At 42.2% G+C, this 27,959-nt stretch overlaps 1 protein-coding gene across 1 annotated transcript; it reads right to left on the bottom strand.

Annotated features, from left to right (window-relative positions):
- Positions 1-25: 25 nt before the first annotated feature.
- si:dkey-112e17.1 (uncharacterized) lies at positions 26-27,959 on the bottom strand. The gene is made up of 7 exons (XM_063896582.1): positions 27,799-27,959; positions 15,238-16,172; positions 12,658-12,712; positions 11,152-11,275; positions 9,360-9,502; positions 3,694-3,927; positions 26-1,996 (listed from the first exon to the last, which is right to left on the bottom strand). Exons 1-7 carry the CDS (start codon positions 27,877-27,879, stop codon positions 1,343-1,345), a joined length of 2,226 nt encoding a protein of 741 aa, XP_063752652.1. The 5' UTR covers positions 27,880-27,959; the 3' UTR covers positions 26-1,342.

Below are 27,959 nucleotides of genomic sequence, written 5' to 3'. Positions count from 1 at the left end.
GAAATACACATCTTCAGATCAGGGAGACAACATATGAATGACATAGCCTTTATTAAAACTTTACATTTATTAATAACTCATTTTAAATACTATTGTGCTCTAGTTCTCTCTGTATACTACATCATAGGGAATATTAGTACTCTAGATGCTCTTATTATATTCTGATTTCCCTTTTATAATCCAGTATAAGCCTTAAGAGTACACACAGTATGCACACACTGCTGTAATATTAATGTATGCAGAACACTTCAGGGTAACAGTTAAGCTAAAAATGATAACCACTTAAAGATCCAAATTCAAAAACAAGCTCACAATGAATGAGCAACTGAATTCAAAGTGCAATGTTTGGAGTTTGATAACTCACTGAATAATATCAAACCGGTTATTGAATCAGGGCATAAACTCCCTCAGGAATTACTTTTTTGTTCATGATTGCATCTTTTTTTAAAACACATAATTACGGGGGCCGACGGGTGCCAACGCGTTACAATGAACTCAAACATTTGCAGTGACATAATCCAGCTGTAGTTTCAAAAACGATGCAAATATAAAACACTAATGTGCTAAAACACATGTAAATGAAGGAGCATCTTCCCCAACTTGACTAAATATGCTGCGCAGTGTTTACTAAAAGGACTACAAATAAAAAACACTGCAAGAAGCTCAAACACAACGGCAATGGGGACACTAAAAAGCGACGCACACAGCTGGGAGCGGAGCGCTTGTGGATGCTCAGGGATTATAAAGTATATTTCATTAAAGTGAACGTTTTGTCAGATCTGCTGTTAGCTCGCTTGCTAACGTAGCTAACTTAAACTACACTGACAAAACACGTAGAATTAGGAAACATTTACCATGCCGACACTGACAGTCGGCCAATTTTATAATCCCTGAACGTCAACAAGCGCTCCAGCTGTGTGCAACACTTTTTAGTGTCCCCGTTTCTGTAGTGCTTTGAGCTTCTTGCAGCGTTTTGTATTTGCAGTGCTTTTAGCAAAAGGTGTCTCTTCATTTGCACGTGTTTTGGCACATTGGTGTTTTAATGTTTGCATTGTTTCTGAAGCTGCAGTGCCTCAATGTTAATATTTTGGGTCGTTGTAGCTCGTTTGCACCTGTTGGCCTCCGTACCTACAGTAATACCACAGCAGTCATCGCCTTGGTAGGCTACGGTAAGCAGCATAATATTTCATCTTTGTACAACTTATAAAAATAGAAAGCGTGAGAGGACTATATTTGCCAGTATATGTGGTAATCATTTTGTAATTTTTCAGAAGTATAAAGAAGTAGGTTATATGTTGGACTAACAGAGTTCATATGTGCAGAGTCCCTGCTCTTTAATTCATCACATCTGGTGGTTCACACTGCACGGCACTGTGGACGGAGAGAAGGACAGCGGGCTGTCAATGACCGAGTTGGACGGAAATGGACCGACCCCTCCTGACGCCTGGCTCCCCCACGGCCTCCACTCTGGTCTGGCCCTCTGAGGGCTGAAGCTGGCGGGCCCCTTCCCCTCGTAAGTCCCCTTCACCACCCCATTCAGCACGACGGAGGCAGAGGTCTGGTTCAGGTGCTCGGCTGAGACCAGAGGCTGCCGGTCCTCCTCCTCGGAGATGGCGAACACCTGAACGCTGATGTGGTCGGCCTCGCCTGGGAACTCGTGCCTCTTCCCGCTCTCCGTCTGGCTCTGGGTGGAGGAGACAGAGCTGGGTTCAGACGAGGATCCCTGTGGAGGAGGGGGAGTTAAACTGGAGGGCTTTGCTGGTTCTGGCGTCCCGGAGAGCAGGCCGAAGCATGGCCCCGTGAAGCGGGAGCGCCGCAGGTTGCTGGTGGAGTTGAGGCGCCGCTGCCTCTGGGCGGGCTGCGCCATCGGGTAGGAGGCGTTGCTGATGGAGGAGTCGGAGACGGTGCTGTTGTCCGCCTTAGAGTCCAGGTGAACATCAGAGAAGATCCTCCTGTCGTGGTCCCCCCTGCAGTCCGCTGCCAAACCGGGTGGAGTCTGGAATGGTAGGAGATTCATGATTTTCAACATGAGCAAAAAGTTACTCTGAATCCAGCCCTGACCACGTAAAAGTACAGTGGGGCAAAAAAGTATTTAGTCAGCCACCAATTGTGCAAGTTCTCCCATTTAAAAAGATGAGAGAGGTCTGTAATTTTCATCATAGGTACACCTCAACTATGAGAGACAGAATGAGAAAAAAAAATCCAGGAAATCACATTGTAGGATTTTTAAAGAATTTATTTTCAAATGATTGTGGAAAATAAGTATTTGGTCAATAACAAAAGTTCATCTCAATACTTTGTTATATACCCTTTGTTGGCAATGACAGAGGTCAAACGTTTTCTGTAAGTCTTCACAAGGTTTTCACACACTGTTGCTGGTATTTTGGCCCATTCCTCCATGCAGATCTCCTCTAAAGCAGTGATGTTTTGGGGCTGTCGCTGGGCAACACGGATTTCAACTCCCTCCAAAGATTTTCTATGGGGTTGAGATCTGGAGACTGGCTAGGCCACTCCAGGACCTTGAAATGCTTCTTACGAAGCCACTCCTTGGTTGCCCTGGCGGTGTGTTTGGGATCATTGTCATGCTGAAAGACCCAGCCACGCTTCATCTTCAGTGCCCTTGCTGATGGAAGGAGGTTTTCACTCAAAATCTCACGATACATGGCCCCATTCATTCTTTCCTTTACACGGATCAGTTGTCCTGGTCCCTTTGCAGAAAAACAGCCCCAAAGCATGATGTTTCCACCCCCATGCTTCACAGTAGGTATGATGTTCTTTGGATGCAACTCTGCATTCTTTCTCCTCCAAACACGACGAGTTGAGTTTTTACCAAAAAGTTCTATTTTGGTTTCATCTGACCATATGACATTCTCCCAATCCTCTTCTGGATCATCCAAATGCCCTCTAGCAAACTTCAGACGGGCCTGGACATGTACTGGCTTAAGCAGGGGGACACGTCTGGAACTGCAGGATTTCAGTCCCTGGCGGCGTAGTGTGTTACTGATGGTAGCCTCTGTTACTTTGGTCCCAGCTCTCTGCAGGTCATTCACTAGGTCCCCCCGTGTGGTTCTGGGATTTTTGCTCACCGTTCTTGTGATCATTTTGACCCCACGGGGTGAGATCTTGCGTGGAGCCCCAGATGGAGGGAGATTAGCAGTGGTCTTGTTTGTCTTCCATTTTCTAATAATTGCTCCCACAGTTGATTTCTTCACACCAAGCTGCTTACCTATTGCAGATTCAGTTTTCCCAGCCTGGTGCAGGTCTACAATGTTGTCTCTGGTCTCCTTTGACAGCTCTTTGGTCTTGGCCATAGTGGAGTTTGGAGTATGACTGTTTGAGGTTGTGGACAGGTGTCTTTTATACTGATAACGAGTTCAGAAAGGTGCCATTAATACAGGTAACGAGTGGAGGACAGAGGAGCCTCTTAAAGAAGAAGTTACAGGTCTGTGAGAGCCAGACATCTTGCTTGTTTGTTATTGACCAAATACTTATTTTACCGAGGAATTTACCAATTAATTCATTAAAAATCCTACAATGTGATTTCCTGGATTTTTTTTTCTCATTCTGTCTCTCATAGTTGAGGTATACCTTTGATGAAAATTACAGGCCTCTCTCATCTTTTTAAATGGGAGAACTTGCACAATTGGTGGCTGACTAAATACTTTTTTGCCCCACTGTATGTGTTGTACTGACGCTGTCCACCAGCTTGGTGAAGGGGCTGTTGGAGTTCCAGCTGCACCACTTCTTGTGCAGCTGCGGCAGAGGAGGCAGGAAGTCCTGGAAGGTGCGGACGCTCCACGCTCTCGGCCTGGCGCCGCCCTCCTTGCTGGACCTGGAGCCGGTGGGTGAGGTGGTGGAGTCCGGGGAGGGCCAGTCCCCTGCAGGGCCCGGGCCGGTGTCACTGTGCCGCAGAAACCTCTCCCGCTGCTGCGAGACACAGAAAACATGCATATATGTTTGGGTTAAAACATAAAATGAGTAGTCCGGGCAGAAGGCAGCAGAATCTGCTGATAAAAAAAAGAAAAATTGTGAAAAATGTCCATTTTTGTTTCCCAAAGTACAAGGTGATGTCTTTAAATCAGTTTTAAATTATATAAAACTGAGAGAAGCAAGAATTCTCCATATTTCACAGGCTGAAAACAACATTGTTTTGCAATTCTCATCAGAACCAGTATCGAAATTTGGTTTTTATTTCCAAGTATTTGTTAGCAATTTCCATTGGTTTTTGACTGTGCATGCTAAACACAGTAAGAGAAGTTTACATTTTAAATATGTAATATGTAGCAATACATATAAAAATAAATATACAAATAAAAATAAACACATAAAAAAAGGAAGAACAATAAGTATACGACAAAAGAACAGTATCTCTAAAATATTGCTTAAAAGATTCATTGATGAACAATTTTTTTTTTCTTCTGTTATTCGACTTCTCGATTACCTGACTCATCTTAGCATCTCTATTTTTAAGCAACAGTAGCATGCCCACTGGCAGTCTTTAGCCACCTGTAAAACGATAATTGTATCTCTGATGTATATAAGATCCACCCGCTCAGTGTCCGGGAGCAAAGCCTCCGGGTCCGTCTGTGTTTCTTTAGGAATACCAAGAGCGATAAAGAGTGTTTAGCAAACAAACTTTCCCTGCATGAACAAAGGTTAAAAGACAAGAGTGGCTCAGAGAGTATAAACAAAGTAATTAAACGACCACACAAATAGCTCACATGTCAGAGGTGGCTTTATGCTCAGGAACTCAACTGCAGCTCCGATGGGCAGTGACCGGCACGCAGCTGCAGGCCGGTGACTGAACCTCGCACGCATCTCTGGTACTGAGATAGTAACAATGGCACGGCCCAATTTAAACATTTAAGAAGCCTTATTTTGTCTTTCCCTCTCCTGCAGTGTGTTATTTATATTTGAGTGCATGTAAATGGGTTGCAAAGTTGAAAATCCCAGCGTTGCCTGGTCTAATGAGTATCGATTTCCGCTTTGACTTAAGGACGGTAGGGTCAGAAGTCAGCGTAATCAACAAAGCATGGATCCATCCTGCCTACGGTTCAGTCTGGTGGTTTAACGGTGTGAAGGACATTTTATCGACCGAGAAAAGCAAGAAATCTCCATGTTTCATAGGCTTTTGCAATTCTCATCAGAATTAGTATCGAAATCTGGTTTATTTTCAAGTAGTTGTTCGCAAGAGAAGTTTACATTTTAAATATGAGCTATATTGGGCCCCTTAGTACCGATTAAGCATCGTTTAAAACGCCACAGCCTACCTGAGTATTGTTGTCCATCCCTTTATGACCACAGTGTATCCTTCTTCTGATGCCTACCTCCAGCTTCTTGAACATGACGATGAGTTCACTGTACCCAGATTACCGCCACAGTCACCAGATCTCAAACCTATAGAGCACCTTTGTGGTGAGGTGGAACGAGTAGCTGAGAAATCTGCGGCAACTGCGTGGCGCTATCATGTCAATATGGACCAACATTTCTAAAGGAATGTTTCCAGCACGTTGCTGAGTCGATGCCAGGAAGAATTAAGGCCGTTCTGAAGGCAAAAGGGGGTCCAATTGACAGCTAATCCATTACGTGTACATGTTGACTTACTTTGACCTGTCTTTTCTACCTGGATGTGTGCTTATTTGATTTGGATTTTAATGACTTGTCTCTTTATTGTACCCTCTATCGGCACTGTAACCCCCAGCTGTTATGAAAATGCCCTCCCCGCTGTGGGATGAATAAAGGATTTCTGATTTCTTCTGCAGCAACACGGTCATTATGGCACGGATATCAGGAAGTGACTCTCTGCCAATCTGCTAATTGCACCTACTCTGTTTCCTCCTAACACCTGAATTCTCCCTGCAGATTGCATTGTGTGCTACACTAATGGATTAAAAAGAAAGAACAGTGCTGATTAGCTTGGCTCTCTCACACACACACACACACACACAGCCAGCCAGCCAGCCAACCAACGTGTGTGTGTGAGTCATGTACCAATCTTATTCATTCAGTAAAGCAAAGCTGTCAGGAAAACAGCATGACATTTGGCAGGATTTCAGTCACATTCGTGATGTCACAACTCCTTCAATCTGCACCGCACATCACATCAAACCACTTTTACCGTATTCTAAGGAAGGGCTAATTGACGGGTTAGCTGTGCAAAGGCCGTGTTGTTCTTCCTGGTCGGTCAGCTGCTGTTGATTGGGGGAGGGGGGGGGGAGGTGTTAGGCGTTGCAACTATCAGACAGAGAACGAGTGCAGATAATCCTTTAAACAGAGTCACTAGCAGCTAGCTTTGTCTAGACAAGAATTAGCTTAGGGGTTTAAATAAAATGTTCTTTTGCTTCGCTAAAGCTCCACGAACACAATGGCAACTTTTAGATTTGACACACGAGGTGAGAAATCAGCCGCCCACCAAAGTCGCTGTATAAACCCCGGATCCTGATGCGGGGTTTGAGACCGGCTGCAGGAAACTTCACATACAGAAAAACTAGAGACAGTTGAATTGTGTTTCTTGAATTTTGGAAAGCAAGCAACATTTTGATCCAGACTTCTGTGTCTCTGACTCTGGAGATCAGAAATGTATTTGGACCCTAAATCATTGACGGATGCATCAATGTCTTAAAACTGCGAGTAATAAAGGAGGATATTTTTGTATACTATATAGGATGACCACTGACTAGCTTTTGCATTTTAACAATGGATCAATAAAGTGGATCTGAACATATTTTTCTTTATCATTGATTCCATATAATAATATAATAGGTTAATTCAAGTCTCCTTTTTGGTAAAGCTCTATTTCGAAGGAGTCCTTTTCCCCCAAAATGTTATCAAGAGGGGGTTCCTGGCTTAATGCATTTGTTTGTGTCTCGCTAACCTGGAAGTTTACTTAGCTCTGACACCGGGAAGATGAATTGACCATTTTTCATTGCCCTTAACCCCTTTCAACATTCCTCCGACATTATTTACATGGACGTCTGCATCGAGGACACACACACAAGCAGACCACACACTGAGTGCCAAAGCGTGCATCACACACACACACACACACACACACACACACACACACACACACACACACACACACACACACACACACACACACACACACACACACACACACACACAATTAGAGCTGGGAATCTGGCTCTGGAGATAATACTCCATTAGCCTAGGCTGCAGAAAAGCTTGCCAGTCCTTCAAAAAAGCTGCCAGAGCTGTTTAATGCCAACTCTTATTCCAAGGCAGTACAAAAGAGAGCGGAGAGAAAATGGCTGGTGGAACCGTTACTTCTTCCTCATCGCTTCGCCCATCTTTTAATTATCCTCATTTCCCATTTATGTCCTCATAGCCTTAGAGTGTACCACCACGCGTACGCCAATAAATGGTGTCAGTCCTGTGAGGAACACTGGGCCAATTCAATGCAATGAATGCCCTGTCACCTCTGATGATCACTGGTGCAGGGCTCATCTCCCCCGAAGCCAGGAGATCACCCACAGGCTGTCTGGCCTTGAGATCAGATATGCAATGCTTCTAACAACTGTATAGCATCAAAGTTTCTTCAGGTAGAACTTTTGTAGCTGCAATTCAGTCTGTATCAACTGATGCAGGAATCCTAGGAAGCAGCGGTGGTGACGTGAAGACATGTGACCGTGCTGTTGTTCCTTTTTAGCCCTAAATTAGCCGCCTTTAGTTTAGCGGTCTTGACGTGAGTCATGTGACCGTGCTGTAGTTCCTTTATAGCCCAACATTAGCCGCCTTTAGCATAGCGGTCTTGACGTGAGTCATGTGACCGTGCTGTAGTTCCTTTATATCCCAACATTAGCCAACTTTAGCTTAGCGGTGGTGACGTGGAGTCATGTGACCGTGCTGTAGTTCCTTTATAGCCCAACATTAGCCGCCTTTAGCTTAGCGGTGGTGACGCGAAGTCATGAGACCGTGCTGTAGTTCCTTTATAGCCCAACATTAGCCACCTTTAGCTTAGCGGTGGTGACGTGAAGTCATTTGACCGTGCTGTAGTTCCTTTATAGCCCAACATTAGCCACCTTTAGCTTAGCGGTGGTGACGTGAAGTCATGTGACCATGCTGTTGTTCCTTTATAGCCCAACATTATCCGCCTTTAGCTTAGCGGCGGTGACGCGAAGTCATGTGACCGTGCTGTAGTTCCTTTATAGCCCAACATTAGCCGCCTTTAGCTTAGCGGTGGTGACGTGAAGTCACGTGACCGTGCTGTAGTTCCTTTTTAGCCCAACATTAGCCGCCCTTAGCTTAGCGATGGTGACGTGAAGTCATGTGACCGTGCTGTAGTTCCTTTATAGCCCAACGTTAGCCGCCTTTAGCTTAGCGATGGTGACGCGAAGTCATGTGACCGTGCTGTAGTTCCTTTATAGCCCAACGTTAGCCGCCTTTAGCTTAGCGATGGTGACGTGAAGACATGTGACCGTGCTGTTGTTCCTTTTTAGCCCTAAATTAGCCGCCTTTAGTTTAGCGGTCTTGACGTGAGTCATGTGACCGTGCTGTAGTTCCTTTATAGCCCAACATTAGCCGCCTTTAGCATAGCGGTCTTGACGTGAGTCATGTGACCGTGCTGTAGTTCCTTTATATCCCAACATTAGCCAACTTTAGCTTAGCGGTGGTGACGTGGAGTCATGTGACCGTGCTGTAGTTCCTTTATAGCCCAACATTAGCCGCCTTTAGCTTAGCGGTGGTGACGCGAAGTCATGAGACCGTGCTGTAGTTCCTTTATAGCCCAACATTAGCCACCTTTAGCTTAGCGGTGGTGACGTGAAGTCATTTGACCGTGCTGTAGTTCCTTTATAGCCCAACATTAGCCACCTTTAGCTTAGCGGTGGTGACGTGAAGTCATGTGACCATGCTGTTGTTCCTTTATAGCCCAACATTATCCGCCTTTAGCTTAGCGGCGGTGACGCGAAGTCATGTGACCGTGCTGTAGTTCCTTTATAGCCCAACATTAGCCGCCTTTAGCTTAGCGGTGGTGACGTGAAGTCACGTGACCGTGCTGTAGTTCCTTTTTAGCCCAACATTAGCCGCCCTTAGCTTAGCGATGGTGACGTGAAGTCATGTGACCGTGCTGTAGTTCCTTTATAGCCCAACATTAGCCGCCCTTAGCTTAGCGATGGTGACGTGAAGTCATGTGACCGTGCTGTATTTCCTTTATAGCCCAACATTAGCCGCCTTTAGCTTAGCGATGGTGACGCAAAAAGTGTAGCCTAACCATGTGTTAGACACAGATTGTATTATCTGCAATGTTTCGTATTCAAATGGAAAAAAGGTCCATTGCTTAACTCTAGGCCAAGTAAAGACACCATATAAAACTGTACAGGCATGAAATGAGTCCTTACCGTGTGAGGTGAGAAGGGAAGTCTGCTCGGGCTTGGAGCTGAAGATACAATGAAAACTTCGTCCGCCCCGAGGTCCAATTCAGTCAGACCGCTGCAGGAGAGGTCCACCTCCGCACACTGGGAAACGTCCCCGCCAGCACTGACTACAAAACACACAAATAGGTAAAGAAATACATTTAAAAGCGTTCAAGACAAGGCCATTTCTTTCCCCTCTAGAATGATTCCGAAGCATATGCATTGTGGATAAAAAGAGTGCAATTTAACACAGCAAAATTAAAAAAGAGGAACATATCCAAACCCCCACTAGCCACATCTTCAAGCCCTTGAAGCATCTTGTTTTGGAGTAACATAGGAAAGTGCTGGAAGTTCATTTATGAAAAACACAAGGCAAATAAATAGAAATAAGGAGAATGTATTTGTTTAAATCTTACATAGTGTTTAAACATGACAGAAATCACCGCTGGAGTGTCATGATGAACCGGTTTTGAGGATAAGCGTTTAATTATGAAGATTGATAACATGTTAATAACAGAAAATGTTTCTTCCACACACAAGGGGAGCCATTTATTGGCCTCAAAGAGTTGAAAAACACAATTAAAAGTGTTTAGAAACAAATTGAACAGACAAAATAATAGATTTCTTCCCATTTTTTTAAAGAAATCTGTATTTATGAGTTATTTTGCCCACAATTGTCATGTAGTGAAAAACTGATTTGTGACTAATCAGCTTAAATGGAGAGTTATAAGTCTTCACCTCGATTCAATGTTCGGAAATAGTTCAGAAAGCATCTGTCAAGAAAGGTCGCATGATGGTGTGTGTGGAGCGATTTTTACCTAAAGTAGGTCAGAGACGATTATTAGTAGTTTAACTGAACTCTACTGAGCTGTATATTGCATGTTCCTCTTTAAGTAAGGACTGTTTCCCACTCAGCAGAGCTCGTGAGGTTATACTGCAATTTAAATACTTCAATAAAACACCATGCAGAGGAGGCTAATGTGTTTTGGTGTAAACTCCTTACACCGTGACTGCAGCTCACAGAGAGGGGGACTGTACTCCTCTGTTGTTCAAAATACTCCCAGGGTGCTTTGTGGGTTAAATGCCACAAACCCACAAATCTCTCCGCCTGGGTTCAGTCCCACGGAGAGAGAGAGAGAGAGAGAGAGAGAGAGAGAGAGAGAGAGAGAGAGAGAGACTGTGGATTGTTCCAGGATCAAGCCTGTGTGCTGCTGCTCAACTAAAGCAACGCTCCTTTCCATTGAAAACTTAAAGAGTCCATGGAGGGTTCATCAGTTTGATATAACATCCAATAATGCACATTCTTTAACACCTAAGGACTTTAATGACTGCTCTCACACGTTATGAGGTCATCGCTTTTCCAGGAAACTAATTACTGACTGATTTATATTCCTAAATGTGTTGTCACCTTTCCAAAACACATGCAAATCTAACTGAATTGCATCTAAGGTAATGTGCAATGCATGTGCTTCGGTCCTGCTGCGATGCCTCTTTTGTATCTTCCTGTATGTCTTAGGAGTTTGCAGGAGGAAATGCAACCCAAAATAATATTAAGAAATGGGACCACTAAACGTGCTTAAAGTCTGTATTCTTTAAGACATAAATCAACAAAACATGATCAGAACGAAATCAGGCCATCCAATTGTGTGTGTGTGCATTCATGTGTGTGTGTGTGTGTGTGTGTGTGTGTGTGTGTGTGTGTGTGTGTGTGTGTGTGTGTGTGTGTGTGTGTGTGTGTGTGTGTGTGTGTGTGTGTGTGTGTGTGTGTGATCCCGACCTGTGTGTGGCGGGCTGTCGTTGTTGTTGTCCTGCTCTGCGCTCGCTTCCAGGTTGGTCTGGTTCTCGGCCATCAGCTGCAACTCGCTCACCTCCGTCGCCGTGTTCGGGACCCCCTCCGGCACCTAGAGCCCCGGCAGAATGAGAGTCAGGTCTTCAAAGCCACACCGACACACGTTCATGTATGCAGAGATAAACGGTATTACAATCTAAATACTTCACTTATCCAGAGGGGGAATCAGGTGTTGTGTCGGTTGCAGTAGAACAAAAATGACAAAACATAAAATAACATATTTATATAAATATCAGACTGAAAATAAAAAAATCTGCAGTAAGAAGATAAATTAAATTGAGTAAAATTATTTATATGTTGTTTATAGCTTTTTACTTTTTACTTGGAGAGTGTATTCTCCTGCTATTTGGCCCAAAAAACACTTTTCAGATGTAAATATCGTGGAAATTGATCATAAGTCTGATTTAATTATATGCCTTGGGTTGATTCCCTCACAGTTAAAATTCACGTCTACATGCAGCTTCTAAAAGTCGCCTTTATGCATTGTTACCTCATCTAGCCACGATTTAAATACCCTGTAATTTAATAATAATAACAATAATAATTCATTTCATTTCTACAGCTCACTTTCAAAACAACGTCATCAAGGTGCTTCCCAATGCTAATGTAGAAGTGTAATTGGCTGAGACCTTCCCCATTGATCTGTTAAATGCTTTAACGCTTTATTAAAAAACACAACTTTGTTTATTGTAGATTTGTTCATTTATTACCAGAAGGTGATTAAGTGTATTTCCTCCACAGTAAATTCTCACACACTTAGCACAGTATACAGACTTGATACTAGCAGCAGCAGTAAGTGAGGAAATATGTTTTTGCTCTTAATGTGAGGCTGCAGCTGAACTTTATTTTAGCTACGGAGTATTTTTGTTTGCTAGATTTATCTTTAATATGTCAGAAAATAGTCAAATAAAGACATTTCCCACGGCACAAATGTCTTGTTTTGTCAGAATAACCATGACAAACCTCAACATATTAACTTTACTAACAAGTATGAGAAAAAACGCATCAGTCCTTTGGAGAATCTGGAACCAGATCATGTTCGGCCTCAGGAAATGACTAAAAATAGGATGACGATTTGTTATATTGAAGTATATAAAGGACTGATACGACCACAGGATAATAAGAGCTTACGGTCTTTAATATTATTATTTATAAAACCGTGAACATGTGCATCCTCTGAGGGCATCATAGAAACTTTATAACTCAGTAATTCATGACGTAAATCACCACGACAAATACTTTAAAATCCCCCCTGGGTTACTTAAGGTTTGTTTCAAAACGACATGACCTTATGTGAACCCGAGTTAGCGAGGGAAGGGGCAAATAATATGAAAAAGAAACGTCCAGAGATTCCAGTAAAAGCTCATTATTCAGAGGAATGTGTGACAGTCAGAAGAGAGGACTACTGGGGGAAGAAAGAAGTAGTGTCCATACCTCAGAGTCGCTGGATGATGCACAGGGGCTGGCTCTCTTCGGACACAGTTTGGGTCTGGAAAACACACAGAACCACAGCAATTTAGTGAATCATTACAGTCAAATTCAAAAACAGGCTTTTATGAATGTCCCCTATTTTCTTTCTGTACTCTCAGAAGAATTTTCCCAAGCATAAAAATCCCTGAGTTGTTAAAATGGACACTCTCCCTTTTGACATCTCAACACTCAATGTATATTAGCTCCAACATAACTGTGGCTATTTCCCCTGAATAGTTACTCTATCGTGGGGTTGGATGTTAGAGGAAGACGCACCACAGTCTTGCATCCACAAGTCACAAATGAAGTGCTTGTTGCTTGACATGCATTGCTTTTTATTTCCTGTAAGTATGACCTTTTTTCCAGACACAAACTGGCGGCTATCAACGTTAGCTTCTTAACCTAGAAAAATGACTAATAGCTGTTTTACTGTCTAATGTTCTAAAGGCCAAACATGAACTAATGAAGCATGCAGAAATACTTGAGCAAGTCCCCTCTTATTAAAAATTACTTTTACAGTTCAACTAGTTCACTAGCAGCCGCAGGTCAAATGAGGGCAACCCCTACTGCGACTCTCATCCACCTTCCACTGTTTTCTGACCAGAAGAGACCTTGCAAATTAATCCCAATGCAGCTTCAAACATGCAACATCTCACCTTTATCAGCAGGCGAGTTGTTTTCCAATAATTCCTCATTTAAATTAATAGGGAACAATTGAAAGAGAAAAGACAGACAAACGCCAGCTACTGACGCCGCAGCTTTGATGCTAACGCGGCATCCTGGCTTCTGGATGTTGTTGTTGCTATTCACACTTTGGTTTTATTGAACACATGTTTCCAATTTCCCTGTCGTTAATGGTGAGAACCTGTGGAGTTATCGTGCTTAATGGAGGCGTTGGAGACAGCGAGCTGCTTTCGAAATTAACGTGAATCCTATTAAATTAAATAAAGCTGTTTCTCACAACAAGCTAAATGCTAACACCTCAGAAAATAGCCAGGATTTTGAACATATGTGGACGAGGAGGGTTAAACAGTCTGCATGTCAGGACAGATAGTATTACACACTTCCACTAAACCCTTTAGATTGTGTTCATTCTCCCCTGGGATGAACAAGAGGGAACAGCTTGTAAATTACACCTTTTGATTGTTTGACAATGCTATCCGTACCAAACTCGCATTGAGCTTTTAATTCTCCTTGTCCCCCCCCACCCCCCCCCCCCCCTTTCACTCTCATGCAGCCTGTGTGATTTAGCTGAATTGATGCCAGGTGCTGTACCTTGAATACCCCACTGTCTACGGTGAGAATGCTCCACATCAAGGAGGCCGCCAAATAACTGCAGCCAAACCCACCAAAACTGAAAAAGGGTCACCACATCAGGGACAGAGGCTTCCAGCTGAGTCAACATAACAGAGTGGTGACGGTGTGTGTGTGCGTGTGTGTTTGTGTGCGTGGGCATTTACTGTTTGACCAGCCCATTTTCAGTAATGGGAGGAATCAAAGTTATGACTTAATCCTGAGTTTTTTCAGGGAGTTTTTACTAAGATCTCAGGAGTTAAATGTGGTTTATGATACAAAAAAGCAAGAAACACTTTAAGATAATGACTCCCACTTCAGTACAGCCTGCAGCTACACTATAGACTCTGTATAGATATTAAATACAGCAGTGCTTTGAGATCAATTCTGACATCAGCATACTAACATGCTCACAGTGAAAACTAATGCTACCTAGAAGACAGACCATACCATGTTCATTTTGTTAGCATAGGATGCTAACATTTGCTAATAAGCTCTAAACATAACGTTCAGCTGTGGCTGATTGAAATCACAGGCTATACAATAACATTTTGACATAGTATTGTATATTTTGACAAAAAGACCCATCATACCTAGAGGGATTTGTTATTCAGGACTCAACTAAACTTTCCAAGAGCCTTCACAATTAAATCTCAGATTGACACGTCTTTAGCTTTTGTCTCTTTGTCACTAATTGTGAAAATGTTCTTATTTTTAATGAGTGTTTAGTCTACAAAATGCATTTAAATGAAAGCTGTCAGAAGTTATTACACGGCTTAGTTGAATGCTCAATGCAGATTGGCCCATTCAGGGATAATGTGGTCATAAACTCTGAAATATCCAAATTGTCCAATCAGAATTGAGTATTCAACTAACCGTGTAATAATACTCAATAACAAACGTAAAAACGGTTGAAACAAATCAAAATAAAAACTCAACAACAGAATAAAAACTGTAACGTTTAGGCCGGCATGGCAACACGTGGGGGTTTCAAAGATCTGATGCGTTTTTAGGCCTTTTTTATAATAAAATATTAATGACCGTTGCTAAGGAGGATCAGGGGGGGGAAGGGAAGAGGTTAAAAGACGGAGCGCTGGACGTCAGATAAATGACAGACAGGAAGTAAACACTTACAGGAACACAGTTTGGGTTAAATAACCAACCGTGTTGATTAATCTGGTTATCGTCCCTAATCTTTTTGTCCTAGATATTTTCCTAATCTTCTAAATGAAGTTGCTCTACTTCCGTTACCTGAAAGCGACGCAGAGGGCACTTGTAAGTATCATTGCGAAGAAGGCCGCTCCACTCACAGCAGCCAGCAGAGAGTCTACCTTGCCGGCTGTGGGGGCGGAGGCTCGGCGGTCCCCCCCCGGCTCTGTCAGATTGTGGTAGTGGAAGAGGAGAGCGAAGCCCCGGCCCCAGTGCGTGGTGGTGATGAGCTCCATGATGACCTCCACCATCTCCTCGCTGGAGCCGAACACCAGCTGGCTGCTGGGGGGCCGGTTGGACCCGCAGAACCTGGAGGAGAAGGTGATGAGGTCGGAGATGTAGAGGACGTCGTGGGGGCAGGCGTCCAGAATCGAGTGCTGGGTTTCCGGACTCGTGGGCGGGGTTTCAGTGGAGTGTGGCGAGAGGGTGGTGTCCTCCACAGCTGTGCTTGGGGCTGAACTGGGGTGGAGGTCTCCCCTGAGGTTAGAGGAGGAGGCAGAGTTGACCGCCTTGTCTCTTGGTGGAGTTGGCACAGAGGAGGCTTCTGCAGATCTTTTAGCAGAGTTTGAAACTTTGGCAATCTCCATCTTTGTGGACTGTTCCTGGACCACCACCTGCTTGACATCGCCATCTTGGGACGACTGCTGAGTCTTTACAACGCCCCCGAAACTCTGCATCATGGGAACTTTAGCCATTAATGAAGGTTCATCTGCCGCTAAGCTGCCACCGGGAGGGAAGGTCCCCTCGTCGTCCGCCTCTTCCTCTTCGAAACTAGAGATAGCAGAGTACTGAGCGACGGGGTCGTGGCTTTCGAACACGTCAAAGTCAAAAATCTCCAGGATGAGCTGGTAATCAACCGGCACGAAGAACTGCCAGACGCAGTGAGTCCCAGAGGAGTAGTTGTAGGGGAAGCCGGGGGACAGGATGAGGCCTTGGACGTCCACGACATCCACCCTGGCACCACAGTCAAAGTATACCTGCAATATGAAGCAATGTCATGAATCAAAACTGGATTCAAAAGGAATTTATAATAAAAAGAAATGCACACTTGACTGTAGAAATATTAATAGGCTTTGGTATTCCTGCAGCTCCGGCTTTTTGCCAATACGCACACTGCGATTTGCACATTGCACAAGTCCATATTGTGATTTCGGACATTTAGATTAATTGTGCAGTCCTACTTACATCATAATTACCATGAACATGTAATCTGTACCACTGATGCCACCCACCATAGCATGCATGTGATTTTCCAGCATTGTGTTGACTCAGTGATAAGTTCTCTATGAGTAAAGCAATAGGGCTGCTAAATTCATCTAACAAAAAAATAGTATTGTGGTTTCAAGACCTTGGGTTGCAGAGGAATCCTCAAAAGTTGTAGAAAGACAAAGGCAAACTTAACTAATGTGAAAGAGGAATAGTTTCAGGGGTAACTAATAGTGTCTTTCATTTCTTTTAAAGCACTTACTTTGGGTTGAAAGGTGCTATTTAAATAAACGTGCCTTGCCTAAATATGATCAAAGTCACAGTACGGACACGTGAAATATCCAGACTGCATTCTGCATAATATTTGGCAAAATATGTGAAAATGTAATTCTGAATTTAGTCCCGGTGTAAAAAAGATATTCTAAAGAGGTCATTTTGTAAAGAGCTTGATGTCTTTAAATATGCTACTGCATTTAAATTCATTCAATTGATTGATAGTGTTTATAGTATCCTATTTTGTTGTAGAAGATTGGGCTAGTGTACTAACTTGCACTCAACTGTATATATTGTTTGATTCTGTTTCTACTTTGAGATGTTTCTATTTTGAGAATTGTTTATTTCTATTTATGTTCTTATTATCTGAAATGGTTGGTTTTGTTTTATGCTGCTGCAACGCAACCATTTCCCAGTTTGGGATTAGTAAAGTACCTCTTATCTTACCCTGTGTGTTTTAGATTGTGTATTCTATAGATTCTATATTAAATTATTACTGTAATTGATTTGTGTTATATATGCTTTACTCATGTGTAAAGCCTGTCGGGGAGAAAAAACATTACATTTGGGATGAATAAGGACAGGAAATGTAATCAAATCTAACTTAATACAAATCCATGTTTGGTACAGGTCCTCTATCATCCCAAATCTTATCAGAACTACAATATCAGTCAAAATAAACTTGCAGCTCTTCTTATCAGCAAATAAAACACTTGACTTGTGGTCTGATGACTCAGAGACACACATTTAAAACCAACTATACAACCCTGGTGTTCTCAGAGCCTTTGTTTTGCCTGCATTGTCTGCCTGGGTAATCCTGGGGAGGGTATTTCTGCAAACATGCAGGCAGTAATGCATCCCAGGTGCGTGGTGGATGTAAGGATAACTTGGAATCTGAGCTGAGGCAGATGTGGGGCTGGGAGCGGAGGACCAGACGTCTGTAGGGGGCCACTGTGTTTATGAGCTTTCCTGTTGGTTTTTTTGGGACGGTGGGAATGACCCAGACTGGCAGACCCCCATGCCAGACAGGTAAAAAACCAAAACCCGAGGGGGAATACTTGTGCTCCGGACCGGGCTTAAAGCATAATTGAGAATGCAGTCTCCGGAGCCAGACAGGCACTTTGATTGCTCCACGGACCATCTATCCCCATCTGAAGGCATTTAAAAGAGGCTTTACCCCGTCAGAAGAATTTCAGTAGCCAGATCTAGATGTAATTTTACAATCTGGAGAAAAAAGACCACTTGCTGGGCCCTCGAGTCACCAGGATCAAACCCAAAGCCCCCGCTACATAGTTGATTCAGCTGACAGCCTCACAGCCAGTCAACAACACACACACACACACACACACACACACACGGTCAGAGAGGGCAAGGAGGGCAGCATGAATTACGTCGAAAAGCGAAATCTGTGTGTGTGTGTGTGTGTGTGTGTGTGTGTGTGTGTGTTGAGTGTTAGATGTCAAAACCCGTCCCAATCTAAGTAAATTTGTTCTTTTATTGGAGTTTAATTTCATTGAAATTTGATACTTCCGGAACACAGTGACATCACTATGTAACACTTGCACTTTTATTGGCTAGCGCTCCAACGCAGTGTACGTGATAGGCCAAGGGGGGCGGGACTTGTCTTAGCGGCTGACCAATCACAACAGAGCCGAGCCCAGCTAACCAATCAGAGCAGACTGGGCTCTGGTTTCAGACAGAGGGTGAAAAGAGGTGCTGCAGACCAGGCAGTATGAGAGAAATAAAGAGCGTTTTGAACATTAAAGCATGGAGACATGTCCCGCCCCTCAGCCTATCACATATGATGTGTTGAAGCGCTAGCCAATAGTAGCACATGTTACATAGTGATGTCACTATTTGTATTTCTATAGGCTTTAGGTATATGGTTCGCTGCAGTGTAGGAGGAGCCTCAGACTTCAGATTTGTATGGCTTAAATTAAACTGCAGCTATTGTGCAATTAAGCCTTTTAATCTTTGAATCTTAAATATACAAACAGTAGGCTATGAAGTGAAGGCATTAAGCTCCTTGTGCCACAACGTTAAATTTAAAGGAATGTTTGCTTACTACGTCAACTCCTTATTTGTTTTGTTCAGTTTATCACAACTCCGACACGGACGTCGATCATTACAGTCCTGTAAGATCGTTGTATTTTGCTGATTTTGTGGTCCTTCCTGACATTTGGAAGCAATTTCTTGGGCACATGGCATGCTAAACTTGCACTGCCTACACACACACACTTCCCTAGAAATTAATGTACTACAGCGAGGAATTACACGGCTGACATTTGAACGGGCCAAATGCCATTCCTGCTGAGGCTGGAGCGGGAGTAAGCCGATTTGGGGTTCACAGTGTTTGCAGGAAGGTTGCGCAACGAGGGGAGCCACTTCACAATATGGGGGCATAACAAGGGGGAAGAGGAGGACAGCGTGTCCCCTTTCAGGGCGAGAGTGATCGGTGGTGGGAGAATGTATGTTTGTTCCTATGGCTGCCCTTTCCCTAACCTCCATGGACCCGGTTTTCACCCTGCTTTCAACCCAATTAAACTTCAGAAAGGATATTCATTATGGAGCGTTGACTGGAAACATGAAGATGCTGAGACACCAATGACCAAAACTGGAGGTTTAATTAAAATGTACATTGTATGGCCATCATCCATTATGACGAAATATCCTTAAGTCTGCTTACTCGTATTGCATTTTCATTTTGCACTTTTTAAAAATACTCAAAGCTAACGGATAATAAATGATAGACAGTAAAGGAAGAGGCAGAAAACACACAGGGCTTATTTGGATCCTATCAATACACAAACCTTAGCTTAAAGTCAACAATAATGGCAAACTTTAAGAACAACAGCCATGAATTCAGGCTTTCCTTAGAGGTACAGTATTTTGTTGTGTAAAAAGCAATTTTCTTTCTTAAATTGGTTGGAAAATTGTGTCGAGAGGTGAGATGCATACAAATGAACGTGTGAATTGTCTTTAAAGAGGAAATATTATGCAAATTTTCCGCTTCACATTTGTATTTTGTTGACATGCTTTAATGTCAAAGGCTCTTTATTTTTCTCATACTGCTACTTCATGCTTCTGATTCTCTGTTGTGATTGGTCCACAACTCAGAGATGTCCCGCCCCATAGCCTATCACGTACAATATCTCGGAGTGCTCGCCAAAAGAAGTGTTGCATAGTGACGTCACTATGTTCGGGACGTAACAAAAGGAGTCCAATGACAACGAATAGAGGGAACACAGGGATTTTAGCCTTTGTAAACCATTTACATGCACTGAAAACCTATACAACACACTACAGGAAGGGAAAACCCCCCAAAAAGCATAAAAAGGCGTTTAATTTTAAGCCTGGGAACAACAATATCTGCATGTAAGCAAAAACATGTATACACATTTGAAAAACAGAGGCGCTACGTAAAGATTAAGATGGAAGTCACAGCTTTTACTAAATTTGCCTGGTGTGACCTTTGGTGACCTACCTAAATGATTCCTAACTTTAAAGGACATTTAATACCAAAACATGCCGAAGTCTAATATTTAAACATGCAGCTACAGGTTTATACAGATATGAAATAGCTCAAAAATGACTGAACTTAGATTTTTTATGAATTAACGCTCTCTTGTCTGATGTGAAATAATGCGTCTGATGAAAGGGAACTGTGTCATGGACAGTGTCATCTCCCACCCCCGTCCCCCCCACCGGTGTTGGGAGGTCCTCTGCACTCTGGGATGTGCATGCTAGACTACACATGAAAGGGCCCCCAAAGTGCCACAGTGTCGAATGGAAATGGGACATTCTTATAATGCCAAACATCTCCGCTGTGTTACATCACAGGCCGCTCCACCGGCAGGCCGCTAATTATTCAAAGGACGCCTCTCTCCCTCTCTCTCTCTCTCTCTCTCTCTCTCTCTCTGTCATGGCTCAACAATGGGCCGCAGTGCCGTGGTTTTGGTGAGCCACGGCACTGACGGGGTGGGCGGATAATATTTTAACGAAGCAATGCTAATAAGTGCAAGGCCGGCTGAAAGTTTACATAAGCCGAGCAGTCATTTCGCCCCAGTTGTGGCTTCCCTGGAAAGAAGTAGTTCGAATGAGCATAATAATTGTCTGTCGTGACTTGTGCAGTGAGACATCAGACCAGCTGCTGTCATTACCCAGAGGCCCCCCGGACAAATGGTATTGTTCTATCTTCTTTTCACTTTGCGTCAGGACATCTCTGAAAGAAAAGGTGTTTCCATCACATTCAATTATGGGGTTCATACGGCGGTCTAATTAGCACAGAGGCGACTTCAGAGTCCTCTCAATGATGAGGAGATGATTGGTTTGTTTAGTGGTGTTTGTTCAGTGGAGGAAGAAGCACTCAGATCATCTACTTAAGGCGCAACATAACTCTACACAATAACAAAGACAATACAGATGAATTGCAAACAGTATTTTTGAATTCTCTCAATTTTTGGGGTTTATTTTGTATCATCATTTACCACTTATATTTGTATATTTCCTTTGACTTCCTTTTTATTTTACGATTTTATTGTATTTACTTTCTTTTGAGAGGGATTTATGTCATATCTTTTGCTGGAAATACAAAATTCTAATAAGAATACAAATACTAGCATCAACATTTATTTTAAGTACACAAAAAGAACTGATTCTACACAAAATTCAGAATAAAACGTTACACTGAATTATAATTATAGATGTGTTCATTTTATTCATGCTGCAGCTGGTAAAGCCAGAGGACATTTTATTTGGTTACTAAAAACAATGCTAGCAGAAAGCTTGAATTCCACCAAAATAAGTGTTATCTTACACACCTATAATTAAAAAATTAAAATAATTTGCTTATGAATTTGGTATTAATAATCACTGTAGTAAATGTAGTAAATAAAAGTTAGTGAAGGGTTGGTCATTAAAGTAAAGTACCTCACAGTTATTGAATGAATGTACTAAGTTACTGTGCAGCCCTGATGTTTGTTATTTATTAAAACACTTTATTCAGAATACTTTTCTGTAAGAAGGTTGCACAATCTAAACCACGTTGTCTGTTACAACTCTGAGCCCGAGGATTGAATAACATTTTTAAAGCAAGAAAATGATTAAATATACACACATAAATTCAATTGGAGAGAGGTTTGAAGTAGCAGGAAATACTTAAAGTAAAAGTACCTCAAAATTGTAATTAAATACAGTACCTGAATAACTGTTCTTATAACTTGCTCAAAATATAATTGAATTCTAATTGAAAATACCTTTTGTCTATACGTGATAATAATAAACTCTTCTGTACCTGAGCTTTAAATGAAAACAAATACACATTTTAAAATATTAAATACCATTTCAATTTCTGGCCTTTCTTGGAAGTAATAAACCTCTACATGTCAGAACACCTTTACGTGACATAACAGAAGTCTGCAGGCTGACAGAAGTGTTGACTCTCACTTCGTTTTGAACCACCCAGGCTGACGACACCGCTGTGAATACTCTGCAACACGAGCTGGCTTCTGCTGAAGAACACACACTCTCTCCCTCTCTCAAACACACACACAAACACACACGCTGCCTCTCATGCACAAACATCCCAGGACTGGCTCATAAACAGGCAGGCGGGCCCCTCAAAAAGGGGGCAGGAATCCTCACCAGCCCTGTTTACTGGAGGAGAAAAGGTGACACTGCTTCACAGGCTAGTGCTTGAGCAGCAGAAGCAGCAGCGGTCCGCCCAGGATGCTTTGCAATCTCACACAATCTCCCACGTCTGGACCGTCAACAACAACACACACCACAGCTTTGTGGATCAAAAGTTTGAAGCGTCGCACCAAATTCATCTTTCATTATCCTTAATTGAATCAAGCAGTCTGACAGGGTTTATGATCTGAGTGACACAGACCTGAGGAGACGCAATACTGAGAAGTCAAAATGCACGTGAAAAGTGAGTTCTAAAATAGACAACGTAGGAATTGATGCTGCAGAATCACTGACAGACATGAGGCATTTCAAATAAAAGATAGAGCTAGCTGAGCTTATTAAGGAGCGCCACAAAAGTGCAATAAAGTGTTTGAAAGGGACTGAATTAGTTAGCAGCTGCAGGTCAATAAGCCCCATTTAAAATATATATTTTCTATAGCTGCTTTGAAATGTACAAATATATACATAAAAAAAAGCTTTAGGTCATTCTGCAAAGCTGTGCAAAACGCTGATTCTGTGATAGCTATGCCTCTCCTGATGGTTAGCAGTGGCCGTAGTTCAGGGTGAGTTCACAATCAATTGCTGTGGCCACCTCATTACACCCAGCATGGCCCTCACTGGCCACCGTAGCGCTGGCTCAGCACATTTGGACCACCGCGTGTGCATCATGAGTGACTTATGAAAGGCCTCTTTGAGTCGTCGTTGCATGTCTGATCAACATCTGATTTAAAAAGACCATCATGAGACATTCACCGTGGTAAAGTGGAACGCTGTGGTCCTCCCGAGCAAGAGAGGACGTGCACATGCAGGCTCCCTCCTCCTCCGTGTTTGTGGTGTAAAAACCTATTAACATATTTCCTGTTTTAAAAAAAGAGAGCAGTGCTGTGGTAGCTGTTAAAGCGAGTCTGGGGAACCCTGGTGAATCACGACCTTATCTCCACGGTGGTTTCAACCAGTTTGGAGAAATGATTTCCAGATTTTGGAATGTGAATGCATCCATGATAATTAGTCTTTCTGCAGCACCTCAGCGGGAAGCCTTTCGTGCAGGCTGCACTGCACCGACACAGTTTAACTGCAATCAATCAGAAGCTAAACGGAGACGACAACATTTCCCAGCGTAACCATGGCATCAAAAGTGCCGGACAAGGTTACATCTCCACTATGATCAAGTAGCAACACTGATAACCACTGGTCTATTAGCTGTTCTGATGCCCACTCAAGTGCCTCTGATGCATTAGCAATACATTCAGGTCGGTTCTGAAGGTATGTCAAGAATCTGCAAAGACTTCTAAGCATCTACATGAAATATTCCCCATGCTGCACGACATGCAAGGTTTTGAACTGAAGTTCCCAGAGAAAAATATATGTCTTTGTTTGGCTTTATAAGAGAGTAACACCCATGTAGACAAGCATAAGTGATAGACAATCCTCCACTTTGTGCATCATGTTGAACAGATGGAGTACGGACTGCGGACATATGTGATTTCCTGCTACCATTTTTGTCAGGGTATGATAAAAAAAAAAAGAGTAAAATAAGATTTGATTTTTGTGCAGAAGATGGATTTCTCTTGTTGTTCAGATGGTCACAAGACTCTTGAAGGAATACATGAGCAGACTGAGCTGCAGTTTAGTTCAAGACAAATTGTGATTTTGTCTCCAGAAGCAAGTTATTACTAAGATACTTCAAATGTATTATTCCTAAAATGTGCACAGGTAGTCTAATAAATGGTGAATCTACTGTATATGTTCTGAATTAACTCATTAATCATTCTGTCTATAACATGTCATGGAAAGTGTCTATAAATGCCTTGAGTAATTCAGTCGTATATGTTATAGAAAACCCTCCAAAGCAAACATATTTGAGAGGCTGAAAACTGATTTATTTTATTTTATTTTATGCAGTTAATGCTTTACTTCAATATCAGGAGTCAAATAATCAGAATTAAACTTTTCTTCATAAAATTAAATACATTTAACTTAAAAACAGAGCAGTTTTCAATCCGGAGTTTGCAAAAAAAAAGATGTACAGCATTTAGAAAGCTTTACCGGGTATTTTAATGTGACACATATTCAATCAATATCCATGTAAATATAATGATCAGATCAGACTTTACCAAGTAATCGGATCGAGACCAAAAACAAAATCCATCCGGACATCTCTACATCCTTTTCTCTATCCCTTCTAAAGAAGAACGTCAAACAAATGTTTTTATCAAATGCATCCAACAGAGCTTTTATTTTGAAAAATCCGCCATAAACTCAGTGGCCTTTTCTAAAAGATAGCCCCCCAGTACGTGCAGCATCAACGTCTTCTACCTTTGATCGTGCAAATCTCTTCTATTGAATAACCTGCTGCATAGCAACACTAACAGGAAGCTTTCACTCACTCTGTCCATCAACCTGTCTGTGACCCTGGCTCTTACGTCCCTCTGCGAGACGTCTATCTGTTGACACACCGTGGTCAAATAATACATGAAAGGAGAGAGCAAATCCCCTGGGGTCCGACAACTCAAATTAGAGATAAATGTCCTCTCTATGCATCGTAAATTATACCTGAGCTGAGCAATAAAGAAATCAAATCATACTCCGTCATCCACAGCGCTGAATTGTGAACGAACAAACTTGTTTCTCCTCTGAGGGGAATAGAATAAATTCCAAGCTTGTTTATGCTGTTCCAAAAATCAACTTAATACAAAAGGGGAGCGGAGGACAAAGACATCATTTACCGTGCCCCCTCATGCAGATAATTGCAAAGATAGTGAGCACCCTATGCACACAGGGACTGAAGCTGGAGACGCTGACAATTCAATATACCAAGAGCTTTTGTTGTCCAGTTCCAAGAACTGTGCTGCTGAACCGCCATTGTCCATCAGCGGAAGAGGATGACTCCTGACAGGTGGAAGCTTCTCCTCGCTGACAATGTGTTCTTGATGTCCCGGAGGAGATCTGTGTCAAGGGTAATCCCTCTGTGTTTTGATACCAGCCACTGTCCCAGAAGGGTCAGTGCATTACACATAGATCAAAAAACAACAGACCATGAGGGAAAGACGGAAAATGGGTTTTACAGTTCCACAAAATAGTTTTCAGCATCTATTTAGCTTAAGAGTAATTCACCTTTTAAGTTGCCTTTACCTTCAACAACGACAAGCAATAAAGCTGCAAAGATTGCTACAATCACAAGGCTTTTAAAAAAATCTATTAATCATTGAAGTACTTTTTTAATCTGGGATTAAGGAAGAAAATGCTGTTTTAAAGCTCTGAAAAATGGAGATTTAATGCTTTTCTCCAACTAAATCATGTTAAAATGGTCCTATTAGCCCCATTTGTAGGTTAATATTTGTGTTTAGTGCGATGTCTCCAAGCTTTAATGTTCAGAAAGCTCTTTATTTTTCTCATACTGCCTTTTCACCCTCTGTCTGAAACCAGAGCCCAGTCTGCTCTGATTGGTTAGCGGTCCGGCTCTGTTGTGATTAGTCAACAGCTTAGAGATGTCCCGCCCCTTAGCCTATCACGTACAAAGTGTTGGAGAGATAGCCAATAGCAGAGCGTGAGTGTTAGATAGTGATGTCACTGTGTTACAGAAGTAAACAAAGGAGTCCAATGGAGGTGTTTCAGGCAGTTGGTGAGTGTGTGAAACCCAAAAAAGCATAAAAGTGAACATCTTTGTGTTTTCAACTTAGAGAATAAGCACTTTGAGAAACTGGAATGAACAGTTTTCACTATTTTCTGACATTTTAAAGACCAAAAATAATCAGACAAGAGCAGAGACAAGTGAGACTGCAATAGATGTGATGACCAAATCAAATATCAACAAACATGCTCCATTTATCTTTCATTTTCTTCTGTTTTCAGCAGTGACACTTCACTTTTACTTTCTTTAAGAGTATGGAAGCCGACCCATGCCACTTTCTATTTAAGCATGACAGATCCAGATAACAGTGTACTTCAACAAGCCCTGTTATCCTTAGTTGCATGTGTAGTGATAATTATTGTATCCAAACAAACCAAATTGTAGTGACAATACCTCAGGTTATGGCATCCAAACAACTTCAGACAATCAACTCTAAAAGCACCCAAACACAGAAAGACCTCACTAGCCTGGCAGCAGCTCTGACTCTACCACAGGAGACGCTAAAACATGTCCAACATGAATCACAGCCTGATTCAATGGGAAACATGCCCGAAAAGCAACTAGTGACAGTTTAGGTTCCTGTTTAATCTGAGACAAACTTGAACTACTCGCTTGTCATCGGCAAAGCTTGTGGTTTCACCTGAATGAGAGTGAAACACAAGGGTTTATTTACATGCTCTCAATGTGGTTCTCATTTGGGCTCTGCATGCCATTCTCTAACTCTGTGAAGTGAATAACATCCAAACAAGCCATCAAAACATCCCTTTAAAAAGCCCTGAACATGTTACAATACAGCCCTTAACTTTGTCATGAATTTTTTTAAAAAAGGTGCACCAGAATGAGTGCATGAAAACATGTCTGAATTTCCAATTGCTTCATCTTCCTTCAGAGTTATTTCTGAAACAGTTTACCAAGTAGTATTTACCCATTGTCGCACAAACAAAGTAAGTCAGCATGATTTAAGGTGATTAAAACCCTCAGGCTATGGCTAACTTCATAGATCACCTCTCTGTTTTGGACTTTCAAATACGCACATGGGATATTTGTTATTGAAAAAAGAAAGACAGATGGAAATTTGGACGCAAACCGCATGCTGTTTAAAAAGAAACCTGCATTGGTGACATGAGGCGGATGTGTTGGATTAAAAAGTTTCAAATCAACAAGCTTACAACCTAACCATTTTGATGACCTCTTCATGCATTCTATTTTGTTTTGTACACAGGTTTCGCAATTGCAAAAGCAGCGTAATGTCACGTCCAAACAAAACGTGCGCAAAACTCAATTGTAAAAATGGTACATTTAAAGGTCCATCACTATCTATCAAACTTCCCTATAGTGTAATACATGCAAGTAAAGATTTTTCGAGTCAGAGTGATCACCTGATATAATCGGCATAAATGATATCAAACAAAAACTTTTCAAATATTACAATTTCATCTTTACAATGTGGTTCAATACGTGCTGTTGTGGCTATCGCCTACAACTAAGTCACGTTAGCCTACTGTACTGTGGTAGTGCAAAATAGTTGACAGAACTGTAATTAAATGTAAGAAGTAGAAGAATAAAGCGATTCCTTGTATGTCAGATGCATGCCGACATGTTAAATGGCACCTGTCTTCTCTTTAAATAACTTGCTCAAAGTCTCTTTGGGTTTTAAAATTTTTCCCGAGGAGCAAACAGTGTTAATATCAAGATTTACGCACGGGCTTCGTGGCTTGATTCTCTGCATGTGAGCACGGAACTCAAACATGGGCTGGAGGTAAACGCTTGTATTGTCAGCTTATTGTCAACAAATGTCAACTTACTTTCTGTGCAACGCATCCCATCACGAAGAGTAGATATGTTGTCATAAAAGCATGCGCCCCAAGCGACGTAACACAACTCATTTTCCTCTAATTGTTCCTTTTTAATGCGACGCACAGTGAACCGTATCTCTGCTTCCCTCTCATTCACCTGAAGCGTCGGG

This window comes from Eleginops maclovinus, chromosome 12 (genome assembly GCF_036324505.1).
Source record: "Eleginops maclovinus isolate JMC-PN-2008 ecotype Puerto Natales chromosome 12, JC_Emac_rtc_rv5, whole genome shotgun sequence".
Lineage (NCBI taxonomy): Eukaryota > Metazoa > Chordata > Actinopteri > Perciformes > Eleginopidae > Eleginops > Eleginops maclovinus.
This window is presented reverse-complemented; position numbering and strand designations above follow the sequence as displayed.